At 50.5% G+C, this 21134-nt stretch overlaps 1 protein-coding gene across 5 annotated transcripts in view; it reads left to right on the plus strand.

Moving 5' to 3' along the window:
* PKNOX2 (PBX/knotted 1 homeobox 2) overlaps window positions 1-21134 on the plus strand; it is a 274750-nt gene that overhangs the window by 216517 nt on the left and 37099 nt on the right. For all 5 annotated transcript variants that reach the window (XM_008259803.4, XM_002708693.5, XM_051848275.2 and 2 more), the window contains one exon: window positions 9303-9474. In XM_008259803.4, coding sequence (XP_008258025.1) covers window positions 9303-9474 — 172 coding nt within the window. The remainder of the gene's footprint in view (window positions 1-9302; window positions 9475-21134) is intronic.

The raw sequence follows: 21134 nt of genomic DNA on the forward strand, positions 1-21134 counted from the left end.
CTGTTCTGCAGGCTGGGGCCTCTAGAAGTCACTCCCTGCTCCTTGACGCAGTTGGGCTCTCTGACCTCAGAGGAACATCTCAGCTATGACCCCAGTTGGTTGGGGAGGAGGGGATGGGGGAGGCGGTGACTCTTCTGGAGTCATACTTTGGAAAGTGAAACCGCACTCAGGTTTCCCCCAGTACCAAGCAAAGCCCATCCCTGACTTTCCTCCCAGCACTGGGGGCCCCCAGCCCAAGCCCAGCCCCTGCATATCTGCTGGCAAGCCGGAGGCTGCCCCTGCCTTGCTCAGGGAGCAGCTGTGTTCGGGGGCAGTGGATCCTGCTGCTTCCGCAGCTCACCAGCCTGGCCTAGGTAGAGCTGTCTAGTCCCGGGGGCCCTGCCCAGACGAGGTCTCACCGATAAGAGATGCAGGAGTCCGGAAGCCTAGTGACTTTTATCCTCACAAGATTATGTTAGGATTAAATGAGATAACAATGCTAACAGCTGACAGTGCTTGGCTCACAGAAAGCTCTCAATGGATGGGAGCTGCATCTATAAAGCAGTTACTGTGATAAGTCCTACGCTGGATCAGTTCCTCTTACAAGAGGGAGGATACCAGCAATAGGGTCTCCTGCTGGCGTGAATGGCGGGGTGGAGTGGGAGGACAACAGATGGGGCTTCCAGGGCTCCTATGGCCGATGGCTTGTCCCTCTTTCTAACACCTTCCCTGCTTCTCCCAAGCACTGCTCCAAGGGAAAGGAGCACATACCAAGACTTGAGCCTGAGTTCCGGCTCTACAATTGAGCAAATCACCGAATCTCTGTGGATAAGCTTTCTGAACCCACAGGGCAGGCGTCAAATGAGAAAATGAAAGGCCTGTAAAACTTTAAGGCCTTCTCCAAACCCACAGTAGTATTACTACAAAAGGGAGCCTGCTTTGGAAAGGCATAGGATAAGGCGGAGATTCTCTTTTGCTGGAATATTCTTGATGCATGAAAGGTAAATATGGCAGCTGGATTCTGCCACCCTCAAGATGCACACGACTCAAGGACAGGAGAGGCAGGGAGGCTGAAGTGAGTCCCACAAGGATTCAAAAGTGGTAAATGGGAAAGAGGGAAGAGCACAACCTGGAAACCCAGGTTTAAATCTCCACTCGGTCCCTTATTCACATGATAAAATCATTGAACCACAAAGCACCTCAGTTTGCTAATCAGTAAAATGGGCTTGCTAAGGCTGTCGGGAGGTTCAGATGCAGTGAGTATGTCTAAAAGCACCCTGAAACTCACAAAGGGCCCCCAGATGCATGTGGGGTTTAGTCCCTGCCAGTGACCAAGTTCCCTCTCACTGCAACTTTGTCTTTGGGAACTGGCTGAATTTCTGGTGACTTTCTAGAACTTCTGACTGCCTCTTACAAAGTGCTTGATTTCAGGGGGAAAAAAAAACCTTCTCCTTCCTGTACCTGAGTCACCTCCCCTCAGTACGAAGAGACTGGGCCTGAGCTCTCGTCCAGGTCTCTGTTTCTGTGTTACATTCTGTATTTCCATCCTCGCGGACCAGCCGTAACCCTCACTTGGTTGCAATTTCACATTGGCTGTTTTTCACGTGTTAGGAGGGGTGTGTAGGTGTGGGTGCGGGTGGGTGCACCCACGTGTAGGTGGAGGAAGGGGTATGGAGCAGACCTGCCCTGGGCCCCACACTTGCCAGGAATGGACCTGTCCACCCACCTGGGGGAGGAGAGCTGGGTGGCAGCCCAGGAACCCTAACAGATGCAGTTCCAATTTAGCGACAAGAAGACGTCCTCGCCAAGGCAACCCAGGCGAGCACACCGCCCACTGGGCAGGACTAAAAATACTCCCGCATGGTGTCAGCGTCACACCTGAGGTAAAAATACATCCAACCAGGGGCTGTTGGCTTCTCCTCCCCACCCCACTCTCTTCTCTCCATCTGGTGCCTTCGAGGGAGGAGAAGTGGAGGGCTGGGCAAGCACCTCTTAAACCCATTTCCCCTCTCCCTAAGATCTTGCCATCCCCCTGCACGTACCCTAGCCGAGCCCCAAAGAACGCAGGTCTTTTTGTACCAGCTGTGGTTAGAAGCTGCCAGATGGTAAAATCTGACCCCTAAGTCCTCCAGTGTGGCTGGATTCTGAGCCTGAAAGAACATTTTTTGTCTTGGAACCTTCATTCCCACGGCCGGTGCTTACTTCAGTCATTTATTTGTTCCATTCGTTGATGCGTCAAATACTGACTGACCCTCTGCTGTGTGCCATACACTGTGCCCAACCCTTGGGGCCTCAGAAAGAGGTGATGCCAGACTGGAAGAACTCACCCTGGAGTGGGGGAACAGGCACTGTGTGCCCACTGTGTTTCGTAGTAAATGAAAATAACTTCTTACTGGTAATGCTTTTTTGGTTCACAGAAAATGAAGTTCTGGGTTCTGATAGATTGAAGATGTCGCTCCCCCTCCTTTCTGGGCCTCTGTTTGAGTTGGCGCATGGGCTTGTCTTCCCAGCCAAATGAGTCAGTGGAGATGGCAAGATATGGAGTGGATGGTGTCAGTGTTGCTCTGAAAAAAAAGGTGCCCACACACCATTCCAGGGAAATGGAGCGAGCATTAATTGATCGCTTACTAAGTGCCAGACACGATCCTTGTTTCTTCATTTGATCCTTGAAAGAACCTGCGTGGGAGCTGTCAGACCCCACCGCTTCTCCCCCAAACTCGTAAGGTCGAAGGAGAAGCCCCCAGCCTTCCTGTAATGGCGCGGGCCAGGGTTGCGGGGGCAAAGCTCTGTCTTGCTGCAGAGACCCATCGGGGAACCTCTGCAGAGGAGGGGTGCAGGAGCAGTGAGTGGTGGTGGAAGGAGCTGCTATGGTCCAAGCATAGGGACATGAGCACCGGGCAGAGGCAAGCTGGCCTGAGCCCACAGAGGAGAGGAGTGAGGACCAAGTGCAGAGTCTGCCTGGAATAAATTCTGTAAAGAGGCTGAAGCCACAGCACAAAGAGCCCGGTCAGCAGTGTCCAGGAGAAGTTTCACTGTAGCTCTCAGGAAGGGTGCTTCTCATGGGTGTTCCAGCTGTGCAGACATGCAGGAAAAGCTTGGGGTGGGGTCCATCCTGGAAAGTGGTTTCTAGGGTATTGTGTCTGATTCTGGGATCCCAGGGGTCAGAGATATTAGAAATAAAGGGGTCACAAGCCAGAGACTGTGCGGAGTTTCCAGGAGGGCGGGCTTGGGTGACTTCTCACTCACTGTGGTTGGTGGAGAGTAGGTTGGGTCATTGGAGTGCCATCCTCACCCCAGCAGAACCCCCTCACCCCACTCACCAGCCAACAGACTCTGAAAGTCGCCACCCAGAGATCTTGCTCTGCTACTGTCCACTTTACCTCTGATGGTCCATCCTTGCCCTGGATAGGAAGGGCCAGAGGCTGTGACTCTTCTATCCCATTAGAAGCAGCACTGGGCCTGGGGGAGAGGTGGGTGCTGACACCAGGGCTCCCTCTACCCACCCTCAGCTCCCCAGGATGAGCTTGGGCTATGCGGTGAGTTGCAAGAGGAGCCTGGGGGCTTCAAGGTCGGCCCCAGGGAGAGGAGGTGGACAGCCCAGGCAGGCGGCCACACACTTGGCTGGACCCATAATTGAGGTGTGCAGTCCCGGCCAAGGTCACGAGGGAAGGGATGGCTGAGTGGCTCAGAAGGGACAGAGCAGCATGGCTGTGAATCACAAAGTTTATCACCTAGAAAGAGCACTCAACACTAATGTCCCCCCCGCCACTTCCTGGAGCCATCCTTGAGCCCCCTCCCCAGCCTGTGGTGCTCTGTTCCTGTCCCCAAACCTGTTCTCTGCCTCCATCCCTGTCGATGTAGCATCTTGGCCTCTCCAAAGCACTGTATTTTGGCATTCTAATTTTTTTGTGTCTCTGCTTCTCTGTTGCCATGCTTCCCCTAAGCAAGAAATAATCTTTTAAATTAGTAACCAAAACAAAACAAACAGAAAAACAGACTGCCCAAGGAGGAAGGAAGGGGCACGGGAAAGGACCCAGCTGTCTTCTCCCGAGTCCTTCTACAGGAAATGACCTGCAGCCCCGTAGGGGAACTGTGAGTTGGGCAGAAAGGTAAGGATCGCCAAGGAAGCTGTGGTCTCCACCCCAGAAGGTTTGTGAAAATGGGGAGCGCAAGCGCACAGCCTGATTTTCGTTAAGACTGTCCTGAGGTGGCGAGGAATCCAGTGGGCTTTGCTGACTCTGGCTGCCCGAGAGTGCTCTCAGAAGCCCCATCAGAGGTGGGGGGTGCATCCCTGTGTCCTGAAGAAGTAGTTGCTCTTGCTCTTGCTCTTGGTCGGGGCGGGGGGTGGGGGGTGTCTCTGATCACCCTGCAGAGGGCTCCGTCAGCATCCTGTCCTGTCTCTGATCTGCTCTCGCCAGGCCAGCCCACACACCCTTGGCCTCAAAGTGGGCATTCCAGGCCAGTGAATTTGGGTGATGTAAAAAACACGAAGGCAGAAATGTCAGAAGTAATTAAACCAAACGATGGCTTAAACCCCTGTAGAAATCAACACATCCGGTTTAATCACCTTCTTAAGCTAGCACAAGGCTGCAATTCTATGGAGAGGGGTTCTTTATTTCTTTGGATCGTTAACAGGAACTGCATATCTTGAGTTGATTTTACTTCAGATGCTTCTGGGGAGAGGGGATGAGGGTGGGGGTGAGGTGGGGGCTCGGGAAAGAAAAAAGAAATAATAAAATGTTATTTGAGCTGCTCTCTTCCCCTGTCTCGGATCTGAGTGGAGCTGAGCTGAGTCTCTCCCTCCCTCCTGCTCTGTCCGCTCCCCTCCAAGGCTCCCGCCCTCCCAGCACCCAGGCGGAGGCACAGTGCTGAATGTGCTAAATTAGGCCATTAGAGAAATTCATTTCTCTTTATTAGTCTGTGTCAAATCCTTTTTATTAGTGGCTGGAAACGACCTCTCTCCTGCAGTAAAATGTCATGCCAGTTCACTCCTTTTATTTGTTCTGCACTGACGAGGCTCAAACTCTCACTGAATTAGTGCAGTGAGATTTATTTCCTCCAAATTTTGAACGGCTTAAGAGAGATTGGGGTGGAGGGGGCGGTCGCGCAGGAGGCGACTCGTGGGCAGAAGAGCAGGCAGGGATCTGGGAGGGAGAAGGTGAGCTCTTATGGAGGTCAAATGTCCTCAGCTCTTTGGAAATAAAATCTAATGGCCATCTCTCACATCTTGTTCAGCGTCTCCTGGGCACTGGGGACTGCGGGTCCACGTTCTCACTGCTCACTCCTGAGAGACATTGGTCCGCAGTGGAGGAGAGCTGGACAAGAGGAGGAGGAAGGTATCACCATCCTCTAGTTGGACAAGCTGAGGCTCAGGGCAGGCCAAGATGCCACATCGAGAGCATCCTTCTTCCCACCCGATCCCTGGCTTGAACGGACAGGGCTGCTCCTGTCCCAGGTGGCTTAGACCCCGCTCTCAGGGGGGTGGAGTTGAAGTGCTGGAGAGGACTCTTGAAGAAGGGTTGCCGGCCTCATCTCCTACTCTGGTGGTGATGGTGGAGGGTAGCCGAGAAAGGAGAAGTCAACCCTTAGGTCAGCACAGGCTTAACTGCTGGGCAAGAGCAGGTGGCTCTCCCATAACTGGGTTGGGGACAGCCCTGGAGGAGCCCAGGGCCATGGCTGCAGCCTTAGAACTCAGTGGGATCTCTGGGGAACTGAGCCTAGCTCTCAGGAGGCAGTGCAGTGCATGAGGTGGCAGGGATGTAGTGGGGCATTATCGGGTAATTTAAGGGGATAGAATGTGAGAACCACAGGCAGCCCCACCCACCCTGGGGCGGTTTCTAGGAAAAGCTCTAATGGTGTCTGAGCTCTGTGAGGTGGGCCCCCCTACCAGGAGCCGGTGGGAGGAGCCTCGCGCGGGAGCCTGAGAGAATGGGGCGTGAGGCCGGAGGATTTGGGAGCTGACGGTGTTGTGCAGGGCCAACGTGGGGAGGGGCTGGAGTGAGGTGACCAGGCCAGCACCCCTGACCTTAAGTAACCAGAGGGGAAGGATGGGCTGTGCACTCCCTTCCTCTGAGAGACAGCAAAGCAGAGAAAACACTCCAGATAGGCCTGCCCCCTCCACCGCTCCAACACACGCACAATACTCTCCATTTGGGGAGATCTGACGCCTGGATGCGAGAGAGGTTTATCAAGCATCCCATGCTCTGGTTCTGCAAAGACAGTGCGTGTTGTCCCCAGCTGTGTGACAATGCCTCCCACCCCATGATCTGACTCCTCCCGCCCTTTCAGCCTTCCCGCTCTCGGCTAGATTTTCTCCCAGAAGCGTGCCTCGCTCATTCTTATTTCAAGGGCTTTGCTTTTTCTCCTGCCTGGCACGCCTCCCCCTCGCCTCCTTACATGACTGCCTTCTCATCATTCGAGGCTTAACTTAAATGCCACCTCCTCAGAGAGGCCCGCCCTGACCACTCCTAGAAAAGCTACTCCTCCCTGCAAGGGTGAGAATAGGAGCAAAAGAGATGGCCCTCCCTCCTCGCACTAGTAGCTAGGGGGACTCCATCAGGGTAAATCCCTCCTCCTTACCCCATGCAACACTCAGAGTGTGTACATGGAGCACAGGACCCCGCAGCCATATCACACATATGGCAGGGTACATGCACACGTGTCATATCACAGCATGCAGATCCTGCACCCCAGTGGCACACACACAACCCGTATGTGTACATATACTGCGCAAATGCAACACTGGCTGTGCACACACCATGGAAACTGGACAGCACACGACACTCGCACCCTGCTCTCATTGACGCAGGCATTCAACCCCAGAGCACGGGCGTGCACACGCACGCACACACGCACACACCATCCCCTCTCCGTGCTGCAGCTGCCCACCCTCCCTCCAACCAGCGAGAGAAGAATGTGCAGTGACCGCACGGCTGCCGCGGGGTTGGGGCGGGGGCTGTACCCCCGCCACCTGGCACAATGCTGTGGATTATTAGTTCCTGGTAATTTAGTGCCCTTGTACAGAGTCGATTTGTGCCTTTCATTCCTAATTGATCTAGTGGCTGTTTAAATGGCAGCAGGCATCTGTTGAGACTGGGAAGGTTCATAAGGCGCAATAATTCATAACACCGTCTGGAATTTGCCTTTCGTGTCCCTCAGCTAAACCACTGCAGGGCTCTGCTTAAATTACAGCCACTGAGGCTTTCTTTGGTATTCCACTCAGGGCCAGGAGAATCTTGCATTAAACTGGGATCAGGTTAGATTAGACTATAATATGCTGCAGCATTAGTGGCTGCAAATGAAGACTTACACTGAAGTTTAACCCCTTCACCTGGTTTTCTCTTTGTCTCCAGCCAGATGACTCACTCACTGCTTTCCCTACCAGTTTTCCACTGCAGCTCCTCTGGGAATTTAGTGATGCAGATGGGCCACCCTTCAGGATGGACCCTTTTTCCTACACACTGCACACCCAGTCTGCAGCCCTGGAGCCGGCAGATGGTGCACCAGTTCCCAAAGCAAAAGTCAGGGGGTAGTGTCCAGGGGCAGCCTATACCCAGCCTAGAAACTTGTCTGAAGCAGGAATTCATCTCCCTACATGCACCTCTGAGCCTGAGAAGAAAGACCCATAAAGGAAGTGAGTGGATGGTGCAAGTGCTTTCTATCTTTTTGCCCAGAATTACTAGAATTCCAGAATGGGACAGGCTCCTAGGGTCACTTCTGCCCACTTACAAATCCCACATGGGCTAGATGCTTGGTCCTCCTCTCAGTGTGTGCAAGCATAGAGTGCTGGAGGGGAAAGTGATCTTTTCTCCTTCCCAAGGCTTCACTGCGTTCTCCAATACGGTGGCCACTAGCTACATGTGGCTACATAAATTTAAATTGAGTGAAAGGCAATAAAAATAAACATTCAGTGTTCCAGCTATGATAGCCCCGTTTCAAGGATTCATTGGCCTCATATGGTTGGTGGCTACCATTACTGGGCAGTGGAAAGTGCAGAGCATTTTCACCATTGCCCAAAGTTCTGTTGGACAGCGCTAGCTAGAACATCTCCTTTGGAGGAGACCTGGGGTCAGGTCCAACACATATTTCTCCTCCTCTCCCAACAAGCAGGCTTTCTTCGAAAAGAAAGGAACTAGATTTCATGGTCCCAGGAGTCGAAGGAGCAGCCCAAAGAGGGAGGTGCAGAAACTTTTTAGGGACTTCAGTGGAAGAGAACAGGGCTCTCCAGAGTCCAGTGTCTACAACCCATACACACGCATGCCCATATGCTGCAGAAATAAATGTGATGTGCACTAACGCATGCACTTAGCATGCATGGATCCACATGCCTTTGCTAGACTCTGAACATATGGAGGTGATTAGGTGAGCTTGACTCCTGCCCTCACATGGCTCTTAATCTCATGAGAAAGGAAAATAAATGATAGAGCAAACCACTCAGGAGCTATCAGCAAAGATTTAGGGGAGCAGTCAGGGAAGCTGGACTTGATATATCCAAGCTAAGCCATTTAGGTGAGCACTTCAGCTCAAGTATGTCCACCATAGAAACACACACATCTACATATTGACAGTCACTTACTCTTCATTCACTGATTCAGTCACTCACCAAGTATTTATTAATTACCTGCTATGAGCAAGTACAGCAGAATCCTAGAAATACAACAACCATTCATTCAGACAAGTGGAGTTGGAGGAAAACAGTGAGTGAATAATGATAAAAAATAATCTTTCAATTACAGTTGTGCTAGGAGTGTCGTGATGAGAAGGTACAGAGGGATACGACACACATAGCTGGGGTGTCTGACCTACACTGAGTGAGTTAACAGGACCGGCAGAGACATCCACCCACCATGTGTGGATGTGTGTTGGGGCTGACACATGTCCCCCTGACTACCCTTGCAAACACACAAGACTGGCTCCAGACAGCCAAGAATGGATCTGTGACCTTCCACTAACGTTCACGTCCAGGACTTCTCTGGACAATTCCTACGTTTCCTTCCTGGGTGGATTCTGAGCCAGACATGGACACCTGCTTCTTAAAAAGGCTTTAACCCATCGTCCCTCTGCAGTGTCCATGCAGCTTTATCTGACCAAAGAGAAAAGGTAAGAGCCCGTTGAGGAGGCCACAGGAACCGGGAGACTGGCCACTCTATGCTAGGGCACAAGCTGTTGCCATGAGGGCTGACCCTGGGGACCGTTCTCAAGAAGTGGGACCCCGGGAGAGGAAGTTGATGAGGATGTGGGGAAGGGAGCCTGGTGGCTTCTCAGCCCAGCCAGCAACATGGTCTCAGTGTGTGCGCATGTGTGAGCTCTTGATGTCCCCGCAGGCACCCTCTTTTCCCGCTCCTGACGCTGCTGTTTGAGAAATGTGAACAGGCCACCCAGGGCTCTGAGTGCATCACCTCCGCCAGCTTTGACGTGGACATCGAGAACTTTGTCCACCAGCAGGAGCAGGAGCACAAACCCTTCTTCAGCGATGACCCAGAACTGGACAATCTGGTAAAGACCCTGCACCCCCTACCCTGGCTCGAGTCTTCCTACCCTCTGATTCCCCCCTGTCCAGTGCCCTCAAAATGACCCTTTTGTGAATTCATCCAACAGTGAGTTGTGAGTGCTCACCATGGGGCCAGCACAAGATTCAACATTCTAGCAGCTGAGAACCATCTCGAAGTTCTTTAGAACCAGAGTTCCATGTTTAGGCTTTGATCTCCAAGTTCACCTTGTTTCTGCCCTTGGCAGTACCAGCCTCTTCCTGCCCTCCACCTGGCAGTGTAGGCAAAAGGAGAGGAAGGTCAGAGCATGCTGCATGGCTGGGGTAGCTGTCCTGGGAGCTGGAGTCCTGGGATGTTCGCACACCTGCCTCAGGCTGCCAGGAGAGGAGCTGAAGCCTGGATGCTCCTGTGTGGAGGGTGAGGGCAGCAGGGGTGTTCATACACATCAACAGGAAAACCTAGACATGCCGTCGTGTTGAGAAGTCCTGCTGAGTTAGGAGGACTCCTCCCAGTTTGTCATCCAAATAATCATTCTCGTTTGATAAAACACACATGCTTGGGCTAGGCCACCTAGAAATGGTCACTCAGTAAGTTAGGTGGTGCCCGGTGAATCTACATTTTAAAAAGTTCCCCAGGCAATTGCAATCATCAGTTAGGTCTGGTAACTGCTGAGTTGGATGACAACTGAAATGCTCATCCAGTGCTGGGAACTCTGTTGAGAGAGTGACAGAGAGGCTGCCGTGTTCCTTCATCACTCCAAGTAGGCAACCTGGAATTGTTAAGCGCAAGCCTTGATTTTTTTTTCACTGGGTGCTTTGCCTAGAGTATGCACAGTGAATTTGGAAATTCTGCAGAACTCTCCCCAACAAATTGATTGATTATGGTGCTGACCTCTTCCGTGCACAGTGTAGCTGGTACCTGGTTTCAAAAGGGAAGGGAGACACACACATACACCCTGCATCTGCAGAGCAGATGTCAATGTTTTTGGTATTGTTCTGTGCTGTGAATTACCCACACCACTGCCTCTCTCAAGAGTTGAATGTGGTACTTTAAAGAATCCAGAAAAGCTACCCAGGGAGCCCATCCTGTCCTGGAAATTTGTGAAGCATTGTGATGAGGCTGGAATTTAAAGAGCAGAGGAGACCTCAGCCAGAGGATAAGCACTAACCTGCTGCCAGCAGCATTAGGGGAGGCATCTGAGTGCCCCAAATCTGTGTCTGGGGCTTCTTCCTCCTTGGTGGGGTTGGACAGCCCTTGCTTCCCAGGGCCCTGCTTCCCCTGCTGGACCCCCGTCTCTGGGACCCCCATGGAAAGTTTCCCCTGCACAGGTCCTGCAGTTGCTGGATCGAAGGCTGGTCGGTCTGGCCCCACCCTGCCCTTTGGCTGATGATGGCCATGGGCTGCAGTGGGGAAGCAGATCCTTAGAATCAGGACCCAGGCAGCCACAGGGCCAGGAGATGAGGCAGCTATTTCTGGGGGAACTGGAATGGACTGGGGGACCAGGTCCCACTCCCCTCGCTTGGCCCACACCTACAAATGAAAAAAAAAAAAAACACAAGACCTAGGTTGATAAGGAAATATTTAGCAGCAACCTGAGTAATGTGAAAGGATTTTTAACATTCTTCAGAGGCAGTAGTCCTGGGGAGAGAACTCTCACAGCCTTGCCCACTACCACCTGCCAGGTGAGGTGTGAAAGACCCACCAAAAGCAGCCTCCCGTTGTAGCACAGCCTGGGAAACACTCGAAAGCGGCCAGCCCCCAACTGACCCCTTGCCCCCAAGGCCTAGTTCTGCAGGTTCAGTTCACTCGAAGAGTCAGACTGCATGATTCCATGCAACAGCACTTGATTGAGAGACTGCTCCATGCCAGGCCTGACCTAAGGACATGAGTGGTGTAGAAACCACCAGACCTCGTATTCCCTGGTCCTCTGAATCAGGTGACTGGGCCAGGAGCATTCCAGCTGGCAGAGCAATCCTTGGGCATCTATTAGTTGGGCATCCATCTGCTCATGTGGACCTCATTTACTTAGATGAGGTAGCCAGAGTCAAGGACTAGGTGATTACTGATGGACTGTGTGAAAGGAGAGATTTGCAAGAGACTTAGGGACGAAAGACCCAAGCCCGGCGTCACCACTTAGTGTTTGTGTGATGTCATGATTCACCTCCCTCCGAGCGAGGTTTCCTCATCTGTAGACCAGCTACCCCTATGTTGTGTGACTTTAATTAAAAATTAATGAGTCAGCTCAGGAGACTGGCCTTTAAGAACACCTGGCCCCCAGAAGATTAATCTCAACTGCAGTATCGCTGCAGTAAGGTATTCCAGCTCCCAACCTCACCACCAAGAGACCACGTGGCCCTGATGCTTTTTCTAGGAGCTCAAGTAGTGCCCTTTGTGGCCCCACTGCTGGTCCCGTGTTGGGAGCAGGAGAGGAAGAGTCCACAGGAGCCATCATTAGAACCAGAATCGTGTAGCCAGCACAGCCGAGATGCACATAATTAGAAATTAGAAAAAGGTCAGATCGCGTCATTATCAGCTCAATCAGCTGCCGAGTGCCACAGCCAGTTAATTTGGCATCTGTATTTTTTACAACCCCGCACACGTAGCCCAACGGACTGTAACTCTTTATCCGGACAGATATACTGCGCAGCCGAGCAGGGACATAAAATGAGAGACCCCAAGCAAATGAGCTGAGATAATTGAGAGATTTATTTTTTATATATATGTGTGTCAGGGCGGCTTTCTTTTGCCCTTGAATATCGACTTTCATCGATGGGATTGGCAGGAGGGCACGTGGGTCCCCCAAAACTTTGCCCCTCAGCAGGGCCCCTTCCTCCACGCACCCCCAGGCTGCCTAGCCCTGCTCTGGTGCTCCCTACTCCAACCCCTCCCCCATTTGGATGCCATCCTCCCCCTCCCTAGCGGGTCCCCCTCCTCTCCCGCAAGCATTTGGGGCTTGCCCATATGCACGCCCAGTGCACGCGTGCCTATGCACCCCACAGTGTCCCAGAGGGGCTTTTTCAGAGTTAGGGGCAGCTGAGAGAGCAGAGACAGGCTCCCAGACTGTCCATTCTGAGGGCACTTCCCTCCCTCCCTCCCTCCCTCCCTCGGAGCCCATGGCTCCCACAGCACCTCTGCTGGAGGAGAAAGAGAGCCACAGAAAGTTAGGGGAAAAACACAACCCTAGGCAGAAGCGAGTCGAACTCCCCGCCCTGCCCTCCCTCCTGTTTTCTAGACAGAGAGAGGGGTCCAGAGAAAGGAGTGACCAGTCAGGGTCCCTGACCCCCCCTGCTGCTGTGCCCCACTGCATGGGGCCACTTCTTGCTGCCCGAAGCCTCGCTTACAAATAAGATAGGGGTTCACCCTAACGCTAATGGTGCCAGCATCCTACATCAGACTGCCTGGGTTTGGTTCCTGGTTCTGGCTCCCACTTCTAGCTTCCTGCTAATGCAGACCCTGGGAGGCAGTGGTGATGCCTCAGGTAGTTGGGTCCCTACCACCCACAAGGGAGACCTGGATGGAGCTCCAAGCTGCTGGCTTCTGCCAGGCCCAGACACAGCCAGTGTGGGCATTTGGGGAGTGAACCCATGGATGGAAGCTCTTTCTCTCCCTCTGTGTGCCTGTGTGTCTGCTTTGCAAATAATTAAATATGTCTTTAAAAGATTGTGCCACCAAGCTCTCTTCCTGGCACCTGCCCGCTGATGCTCTCTCTCTCTCCAGCTCTACATGATGGTGCTAAGCTAGAATGCCCCCCTGGGAAGTTCCTGTTCCCACACCTACCCGGTGCTCACCAGGACAATTTCTTCCCTGGCCCCCAGACCCCCTCTTTGGGCCCAGCAGCCTCTGACTGGCAGTTGGTAAAGTTTGTAAAATTTGCAAGTTCCCCAAACCCCTTTGAAAGGTAAAAGCTTTTTGTTTTATAAAATCAGATTTACAGGCCCCCAGTGCTGGGCCAGGGTTTTATATATTATGCAAGATTTCAAACCAAAGCTATAAAATGGAGGGTTTCAGTTTCATGCATGGAATTTTTTTATGTGTAAATTTTTTAACATTTATGGGGCACGTTTTAATGAGACTCTGGTGTGGCTCAAGGGACAGATTACAGCTACCTGACCACAAAGCCAGCTCAAAAACGGGGCCTCCCCAGACCCCTGGGCCCACTCTGAAGAGCAAGGCCAGAGGCTGGCGGCTGTGACTAGGATGGCGCAGGAAGCAGCAAGCGCGCGCAGAGCTTGGAGCCCACAGAGACCGTGGGCCAGCCCTGTTCAGAGAGTTTCTCACTGCAGCCTTCAACCCAGGCTGCCTGCCAAGATCAGAGTAGAAGAGCCCACAGACACCAGAAAAAGAAGAGGAAATAAGAATAATCCAACAGCCGTAATAATGAGCATTGATAGAGCTCTTACCGGGTGCCAGAGACCAGCCTAAACACTTTTCACATAGTCTCTTGTTTAATCTTTGTTCCAAACCCACAAGACACACATTGACGCAGTCCTCATTTTAGGATGAGGCCATGGAGACAAGAGGTGACGTCCCTTGCACAGGACCGCATAGCCAGGACGTGGTAGAGGCAGGAATCTGCATGCTAAACAGTTCCACCACCCACAGCTAATCTTGTTTCTCCTTCCATGCTCCCGGTCTTGTTTTGAATTTCTTTCTGGCCGCATCTCATTTAATCCTCAGTGCGATTCTGAAGGAGCCGCTATGATCTTCCTGTCTTCCAGCTGAGGAGATGAGAGTTCAGAGATAAAGTAGACCGTCCAAGGTGACACAGCAGGTGGGAGAGCCAGACTCTCAGCCTCTAAGCTCTTGAGTACTTGGCTATGTCATTCTCACGATAGCCCAAGAGCTAGTTGTTATTACCCCCATTTTACAGATGAAGAGATCAAGGGCTAAGGACCCCACAATCTGGGATTTGGATAAGTAAATCCAACCCCTGAAAACCCACCCTCTGTCATCAGAACCCCACTGATTCCCCAGGATCTGAATCTGTTGGAGGGGAAGTGTCAGGTTCTTAGCTCAAAAGTGATTTAACTGGCCATGCATGCTGGGTTCAGTCAAATGTTCTCTCTGTCCCCAGTCATTCAGCGGCTCTCCAGTCCTCAGCATTCACGATGCTTCCACACCCATGTTTTGTTCGAGTCACCCCACACTTCCAACTGGTCAGGCCAAGCTGGCCCCGATCTGGAAACAGTCCTGATGAGATCTTAGCTTTGGCTGCCTGCCCAGGGACCCACAGGAATGGTTAGAGCAGGCTGAGGAATGCGTGTTTATAAACTCCCTCTTCCTAAGTGTGGGAGAAGAGTTCCAGCTCCCCATCCTGCAACAGAGGAAGACCCAGGCGGGAGGCATCGGCATTGGCCCCAAAGCAAGGATCCGTCCCTGACTCCTGCCAGGCACCGGGCAAGTTACTCCAGCTCTGAGCTTTAATTTCCTTGTCTTTGGAAGAGCAGTAATGTTCCCTGCATCCCTGCGGTGATGGGGCACAAATGAGATAATGGAGAGAAAAGCATTTTGTAAATTGTAAAGCGCTATGTATACAAATGCTTTGAAAGCCAAGGAATTATTGCTATCAAGTGAAGAGGCCAGGTGCTGCCAGAGAGGAGCTTGATGGTGGAGGCAGGGGCCACACGGGCAGGAAGAATTGACATTTATTGAATCGCTCCCTCTATGCCCAGTACATTTGCATACCTGATCTTATCCAATTTTCACAACAACTCTGAAGCATAGGTATTCTTCATCCTAAATTTTACAGATAAACTTTAAACTACTTGTCCAAAATACTAAGGCAGAAATACCAGTTCAAGACGTCACAGCATGTGACTTCATGGAAAATAAGAGGTCCCAGTTCCATGTGCTTCCCTGGGACTACGATGCTGTGTTCAGTGACATGACACTAACACATGAGTTTGCATGTTTAAAAAAAGTGTATTTATTTGAAAGGCAAAGCATCGGGGAGAGGCGGGGGGGGGGGAGAGAGAGATCTTCTATCCTCGAGTTTACCCCCCAAATGGCTGCAATAGCAAGACCAGGCAGGACGAGGTCAAAACCAGGAGCCAGGAGCTGTAACCTGGTCTCCCACATGGTTAGCAGGGATCATGCTTTGCTGCCCCCTCGGGCACAGAATCAGGAAGCTAGACCGGACTGGAAGACGAGCAGCCGGAACTCAAAACTGCACTCTATGTAAGATGCTGGCATTGCAAGCCGTGGCTTCACCCTCTGCACCACAATGCCTGCTCGTGAGTTTGTGTTTGGTCGCAGGAGAGAGCTGGATCTTTATTGTGGAAGAGAAGGGAGGGTGAACGATGAGAGCAAAACCTGGGGAAAGGAATTAAGGACACATTCATCACATTTGGTGAGGATACTAAATTCACTGGCAGTGTTACTGCTCTAGAAGATTTGAAATAACTTTTTACATGACCTTGATCATTTAGAAAAATAGTTTAATAAAACAGCATTTTGTTCTAACTTAGAGGGAAAAATTCCAAAATTTAAACGCATCAGATAAATGATGATTTACAAAACATAAACCCTGGAGGAAAAAAAAAACTGGGAATTATTATTTTTTCACTCCCTGTATATGGAGTGGCAGTAGAAAAGCCAGTGGGGTATTAGAAATTATTTTAAAAGGCGGGAAAGAAAAACTGACCTGCATTTGGTTCCCTGTAGTTCATGGAGGACTTGCACTCTCTCCACAAGCTCCTACCAAAGCGTGTGAGTTAGGGACCACGATTATCCGCACCTTACAAATAAGGAGACTGGGGCTCAGAGGAGTAATTTGCTCATTGCACCCACTTGGTCCAGGCTGACAGAGACCCCCGGGCGCTCTGCTCTGGCAGGCAGGCCCCCTACGTGTGCAGCTCTGCCCCTGGTTTCCTCTAATATTGAAGAGGCCCTACATATTCATCACCTCGGAGTACCATGATGATTTACTCCGCCTTCTTAAATCTTTAAACCAGTGCTATTAGCCCATAAAAAAGTAATCCTTCAGCTGTGCTTTATTAGACCAAAGGAGAAGGCCTCTCTGGCCCACTGTGCACCGGATCTGACTTAAACCCCCTGTGCACGAATTTCACTTGAGCAAGGCTGATCTGGGTAAGATTTTACTTTTTATCTCGTTTGATGTATCAGTATTCTGATTTTTTATACCAAATACATCCTGGTTATATACTAAAATAAATGAATAGACTTCCATCTTTGTGTATGTGAATATGTATGTGTCTGTGTATACATGTGTGTGTGAATATGCATCCGTGTGTGTGCCTGTGGGGGGTGCATTGCTTCACAGGAAGATTTAAAAATAAATGAGTAAATAAAGTGTTGATTAAAATGCAGAATAATCTGCTCATTGCAAGCTGAGAGAAAGAAAAAAGAGAAGGGAGGCAGGGCAGGAGAGAGAGGAGGAAGGAGGGAGATGAAGGAAGGTTTATGAAATTAAGATTATTCCTGTCTGGACACGAGAAAGCTGATTGAACCACATATGCAAATCACACGCCTGGTGCAGTCTACGACATATCCTAAGACTCGCTATTTGTTGAATGCATAAAATGAAGGGGCGTGGCATTGACAGTAAGCATCTCTACTGAGATCAGAGAGACTGTGGTGGTCTGCAAGGAAGACCTGCTTAATGGGCAGGTGGAGAGGACACGCAGCTGGTCCCAGGCAGTAAGTCAGCTCCCGATGCCAGGGACAGGGACAGCCCTTAAGAGAAGGTACAGCCCGTGTCCTGGTCAGGTTGGACCATCACTCTTCAGAGGCCAGCCTGGATCCTCTTACAGTGCCCCTTTCCAGTGGTGAACCGAGGGCTGGTCACATTCAGAGCACCAGGAAATGGAAAGGAGCTGACTGTCCAAGCCGCTCTTTTCCCACAAGGAAGCCAGCGCCCGGGTGGGTGAGGTGATGTGCCCCCTGAGGGCTAGGCCAGGAGTGAGAGACGGGGAAGCAGAGCGGCTGAATGAGGGACTGTGATCAGAGTGGACTGTGACACGCTAAACGTTAATGTCCCAGAAGCTATCAGCGGTCCTAGAAAACCCCATACTTCCTGTCACTGAAGGACTTTTCGCCCAAACCCCACACCCTTTGAACTGCCACTTTCTCTACTTCCATAACCCCCAAGAGTCCATATTGATGGTAAAGCAACACAGGTGTGTGACGCAACAGATGAGGCCACCTGGTTCAGCCTACTGCCCACCTGCGTGACGCTGTAACCTGTGGGCAGTGACCGCACCTGCTGCAGAGATAACAGATAAGGCATGCAATGGGCTGAACGCTGAGTGCAAGATGTAGCCAGAGTAAGAAATGTCTGGATATTGTATCTATCAACTGGAAAGTATCTGTTAAGCACCTTGTACTGTGCTAATAACTCTTGAGAGACAAACCAAGACCTTCATGGCCAAAGTCAAGCAGAAAATTTAGGTGGAAGCATGTCTTTACTGAGTACCTAACTCCACTTTCTGGTCCAAATGATCCTTTCTAAAGTCACCATTCTCTGGACCGGTGCTGTGGCATAGTAGGTTAAGCTTCCATCTGCAACGCTAGCATCCCATATGGGTGCCAGTTTGAATCCTGACTGTTCCACTTCCAATCCAGCTCCCTGCTAATGAGGCTGGGAAAGCAGTAGAAGATGGTCCAAGTCCTTGGGCCCCTGCACCCACTTGGGAGACCTGGAAGAAGCTCCTGGCTCCTGGCTTCAGATCAGCCCAGCTGTGGCCATTGCAGCCATCTGGGGAGCGAACCAGAGGATAGAAGACCTCTCTCTCTCTCTTTCTGTCTCTCCCTCTCTGTCTATAACTCTTCCTTTCAAATAAATAAATAAATGTTTAAAAAATAAATAAATAAAGTCACCATTCTCCTCTAGGGCCGCTCAGCTTTCTGCAGTCTCAGCCCATGGAGGTAGCACGTCTTAGGCTGAGGCCCTGCGACAGCCTGCATGAAGCCACATGATTGTTGGTTTCTGTTTTTGAGTGACACTTAGTCTAATTTAGTACTCCAAAAACCTTTAATTAGTTGAGCACAATCCCTGCCCATCAGACAATTCACAAGCCCAGGCCAGGGAATGTGGGCTCCCCACTTGAAATACCAATGAGGCTCAGTGAACGATGTGATGTTGGCTTCCAGCCATGCCACTCCACACACACCCCACGGTCAGAATTCTCTGGGAGAGATTTCCTCTCGTTTCCATCCATTTTCTATTGTCTAAATGCTTCTCTGGGCACCAAAATGCTAGCCAAAAGCAGGGAGGTGGGATTAAATAGATTCCCCATGTATTGGCTGTGTCAACATAAGTGGATATGCAAAGGCCATAAGCCCCTCCCTCTTTTGAATCCACTTTTTATTTTGACTTAATTGTAGATTTGCATGTGGTTGTAATACAAAGAGATCTGATTCCCTTCTAGCATAAGCATAGCACAATTTCACAACCAGGAACGATTCACTAGTCTTATCCAAATTTCACCAGTTTTGCATGCAGTCGTGTGTGCGTGTGTGTGTGTGTGTGTGTGTGTGTGTAGTTCTGTGCATTTTTAGAGTCATGTGAACATTACTGTTGTCAAGATGCAGAGCAGCTCCTCCCTCCCTCTCCTCTCCACCCTTAACCACTAATCTGTCCTCCATCTCTATGATTTTGTCATTTCAAGAATGCACATAAATGGCGTGTGGTAGTATACAGCCCTGGGAGACTGGCCTTTTTCTTTCAGCACAATTCCCTTGAGATTCATTCAAATTGTTCAGTGTATCCTTTTTAATCCTGAGGCTGAATCAGATTCCATAATATGGATGTATCACTGTTTCTTTATCTATTCACCTTTTGTTTATCTATATTTGGGTTGTTTCCAGCTTGGGGCTGTTAGGCATTACGCTAATAGCTTTGAGCATTTGTGTGCAAGTTTGTGTGTGTGAACATACATTAAATTTTTTTTATTTATTTGAGAGGGAGAGAGAGTGAGGATACTCGCATCTACATACTCACTCCCCTAAATGCTTGCAATGACACCCAGGATTCTGAAGCTGGGAGCCAGGAACTCAAACCATGTCCCCCATGTGGGTGTCAAGGTCCCAATTACTTGAGCCCTCACTGCTGCCTCCCAGGACCTGCACTAGCAGTAAACTAGTATCAAGAGCTGGAGCCGGGGATGGAACCCAGGTACTCTAACATGGCATGCAGGCATCCAACCTCACACCCTAACCAGTAGGCCAAATGTTGGCCCCAAACTTAAATCTTTATTTTCTGAGATAATGCCCAAGAATGCAACTGTTGGGTCACATAGCGAGTGCACATTAGTTTTATGAGAATCTGTGATACTGTCTTCCAGAGCGGCTGTGCCATCTCCCAGTCCCATGAGCAATGGTCACGTTTCCAGTTCCTCGCCCGCGTTTGGTGTTATCGCTGTTCTTTAGTGCAGCCATCCTGGTGTTGTCTGAGTTTCCCCGTGGGCTGGTGGCGTTGAACATCTCTTCCTGTGCTTGTTGGCCCTCTGGGTGCCCTTGCTAAGGAAATGTCTGTCGTGTCTGGTTACCTGGGCTTTTTCACTGTTCAGTTTTGAGAGCTCTTTATAAGTGAGGGGTCTTCAAAAAGTCAGTGGAAAATGGAATTAAAAGGCAAGTTTATTTTGGTGCAAAAACTCAAAATTCTTGCTTAGCTTTTTTACTATACATTTCCATGAACTTTTTGAAAACTCCTCACATTCTATAAACAAATCCCTTTTCAAATGCATTGTTTGCAATTATTCTCTCCCCATAGGTGGTCTTTCCATTATTTTTCACAGGATCTTCTGAAGAGGAAACAGTTTTCAATGTTGATGTTGTCCAATTCATCATTCTCCTTTTCTCAGTCATGCTTTTGATGTCAAGTCCAAGACTTCTTTGCCTCATCCTAGACCCCAAAGATTTTTTCCTTTTTTAATTTTTTCTAAAAGCTTTAGAGTTTTTATTTTAAAATTTTAGGACTTTGATACATTTGAGTGGTTTTGTAAGATTTTAAAAAAGATTTAAGGCCGGCGCCGTGGCTCACTAGGCTAATCCTCCACCTAGCAGCGCCGGCGCACCGGGTTCTAGTCCTGGTCAGGGCGCCGGATTCTGTCCCGGTTGCCCCTCTTCCAGGCCAGCTCTCTGCTGTGGCCCGGGAGTGCAGTGGAGGATGGCCCAAGTGCTTGGGCCCTGCACCCGCATGGGAAACCAGGAGAAGCACCTGGCTCCTGCCTTCAGATCAGCGCAGTGCGCCAGCCGCAGCACGCCAGCTGTGGCGGCCATTGGAGGGTGAACCAACGGCAAAAAGGAAGACCTTTCTCTCTGTCTCTCTCTCTCACTATCCACTCTCCCTGTCAAAAAAAAAAAAAAAAAAGATTTAAAAGGCAGAGTGACACACAGAGAGAGGGAGAAAGAGAGAGAGATCTTCCATCTGCTGGTTCACTTCCCAAATGGCCTCAACAGCCAGGGTTGAGTCAAGCTGAAGCCAAGAGTCAGGAAGCCCATCCACATCTCCCGTATGCATGGTAGGGATTCAAGTACCTGGGCCATCCTCTGCTGCCTTCCCAGGCACCTTAGTAGCTGAGACTCGGATTAGTGCTCCAATGCAGGCAGTGACTTAACCTGCCGTACCACAATGCCAATCCCTTGAATTGATTTTTATGTAGGGTGTGACAACTAAGTCAAGGTTATTATTATTTTGCTCATGGG

The sequence above is a fragment of the Oryctolagus cuniculus genome, chromosome 1 (genome assembly GCF_964237555.1).
Source record: "Oryctolagus cuniculus chromosome 1, mOryCun1.1, whole genome shotgun sequence".
In the NCBI taxonomy this organism is placed as follows: domain Eukaryota; kingdom Metazoa; phylum Chordata; class Mammalia; order Lagomorpha; family Leporidae; genus Oryctolagus; species Oryctolagus cuniculus.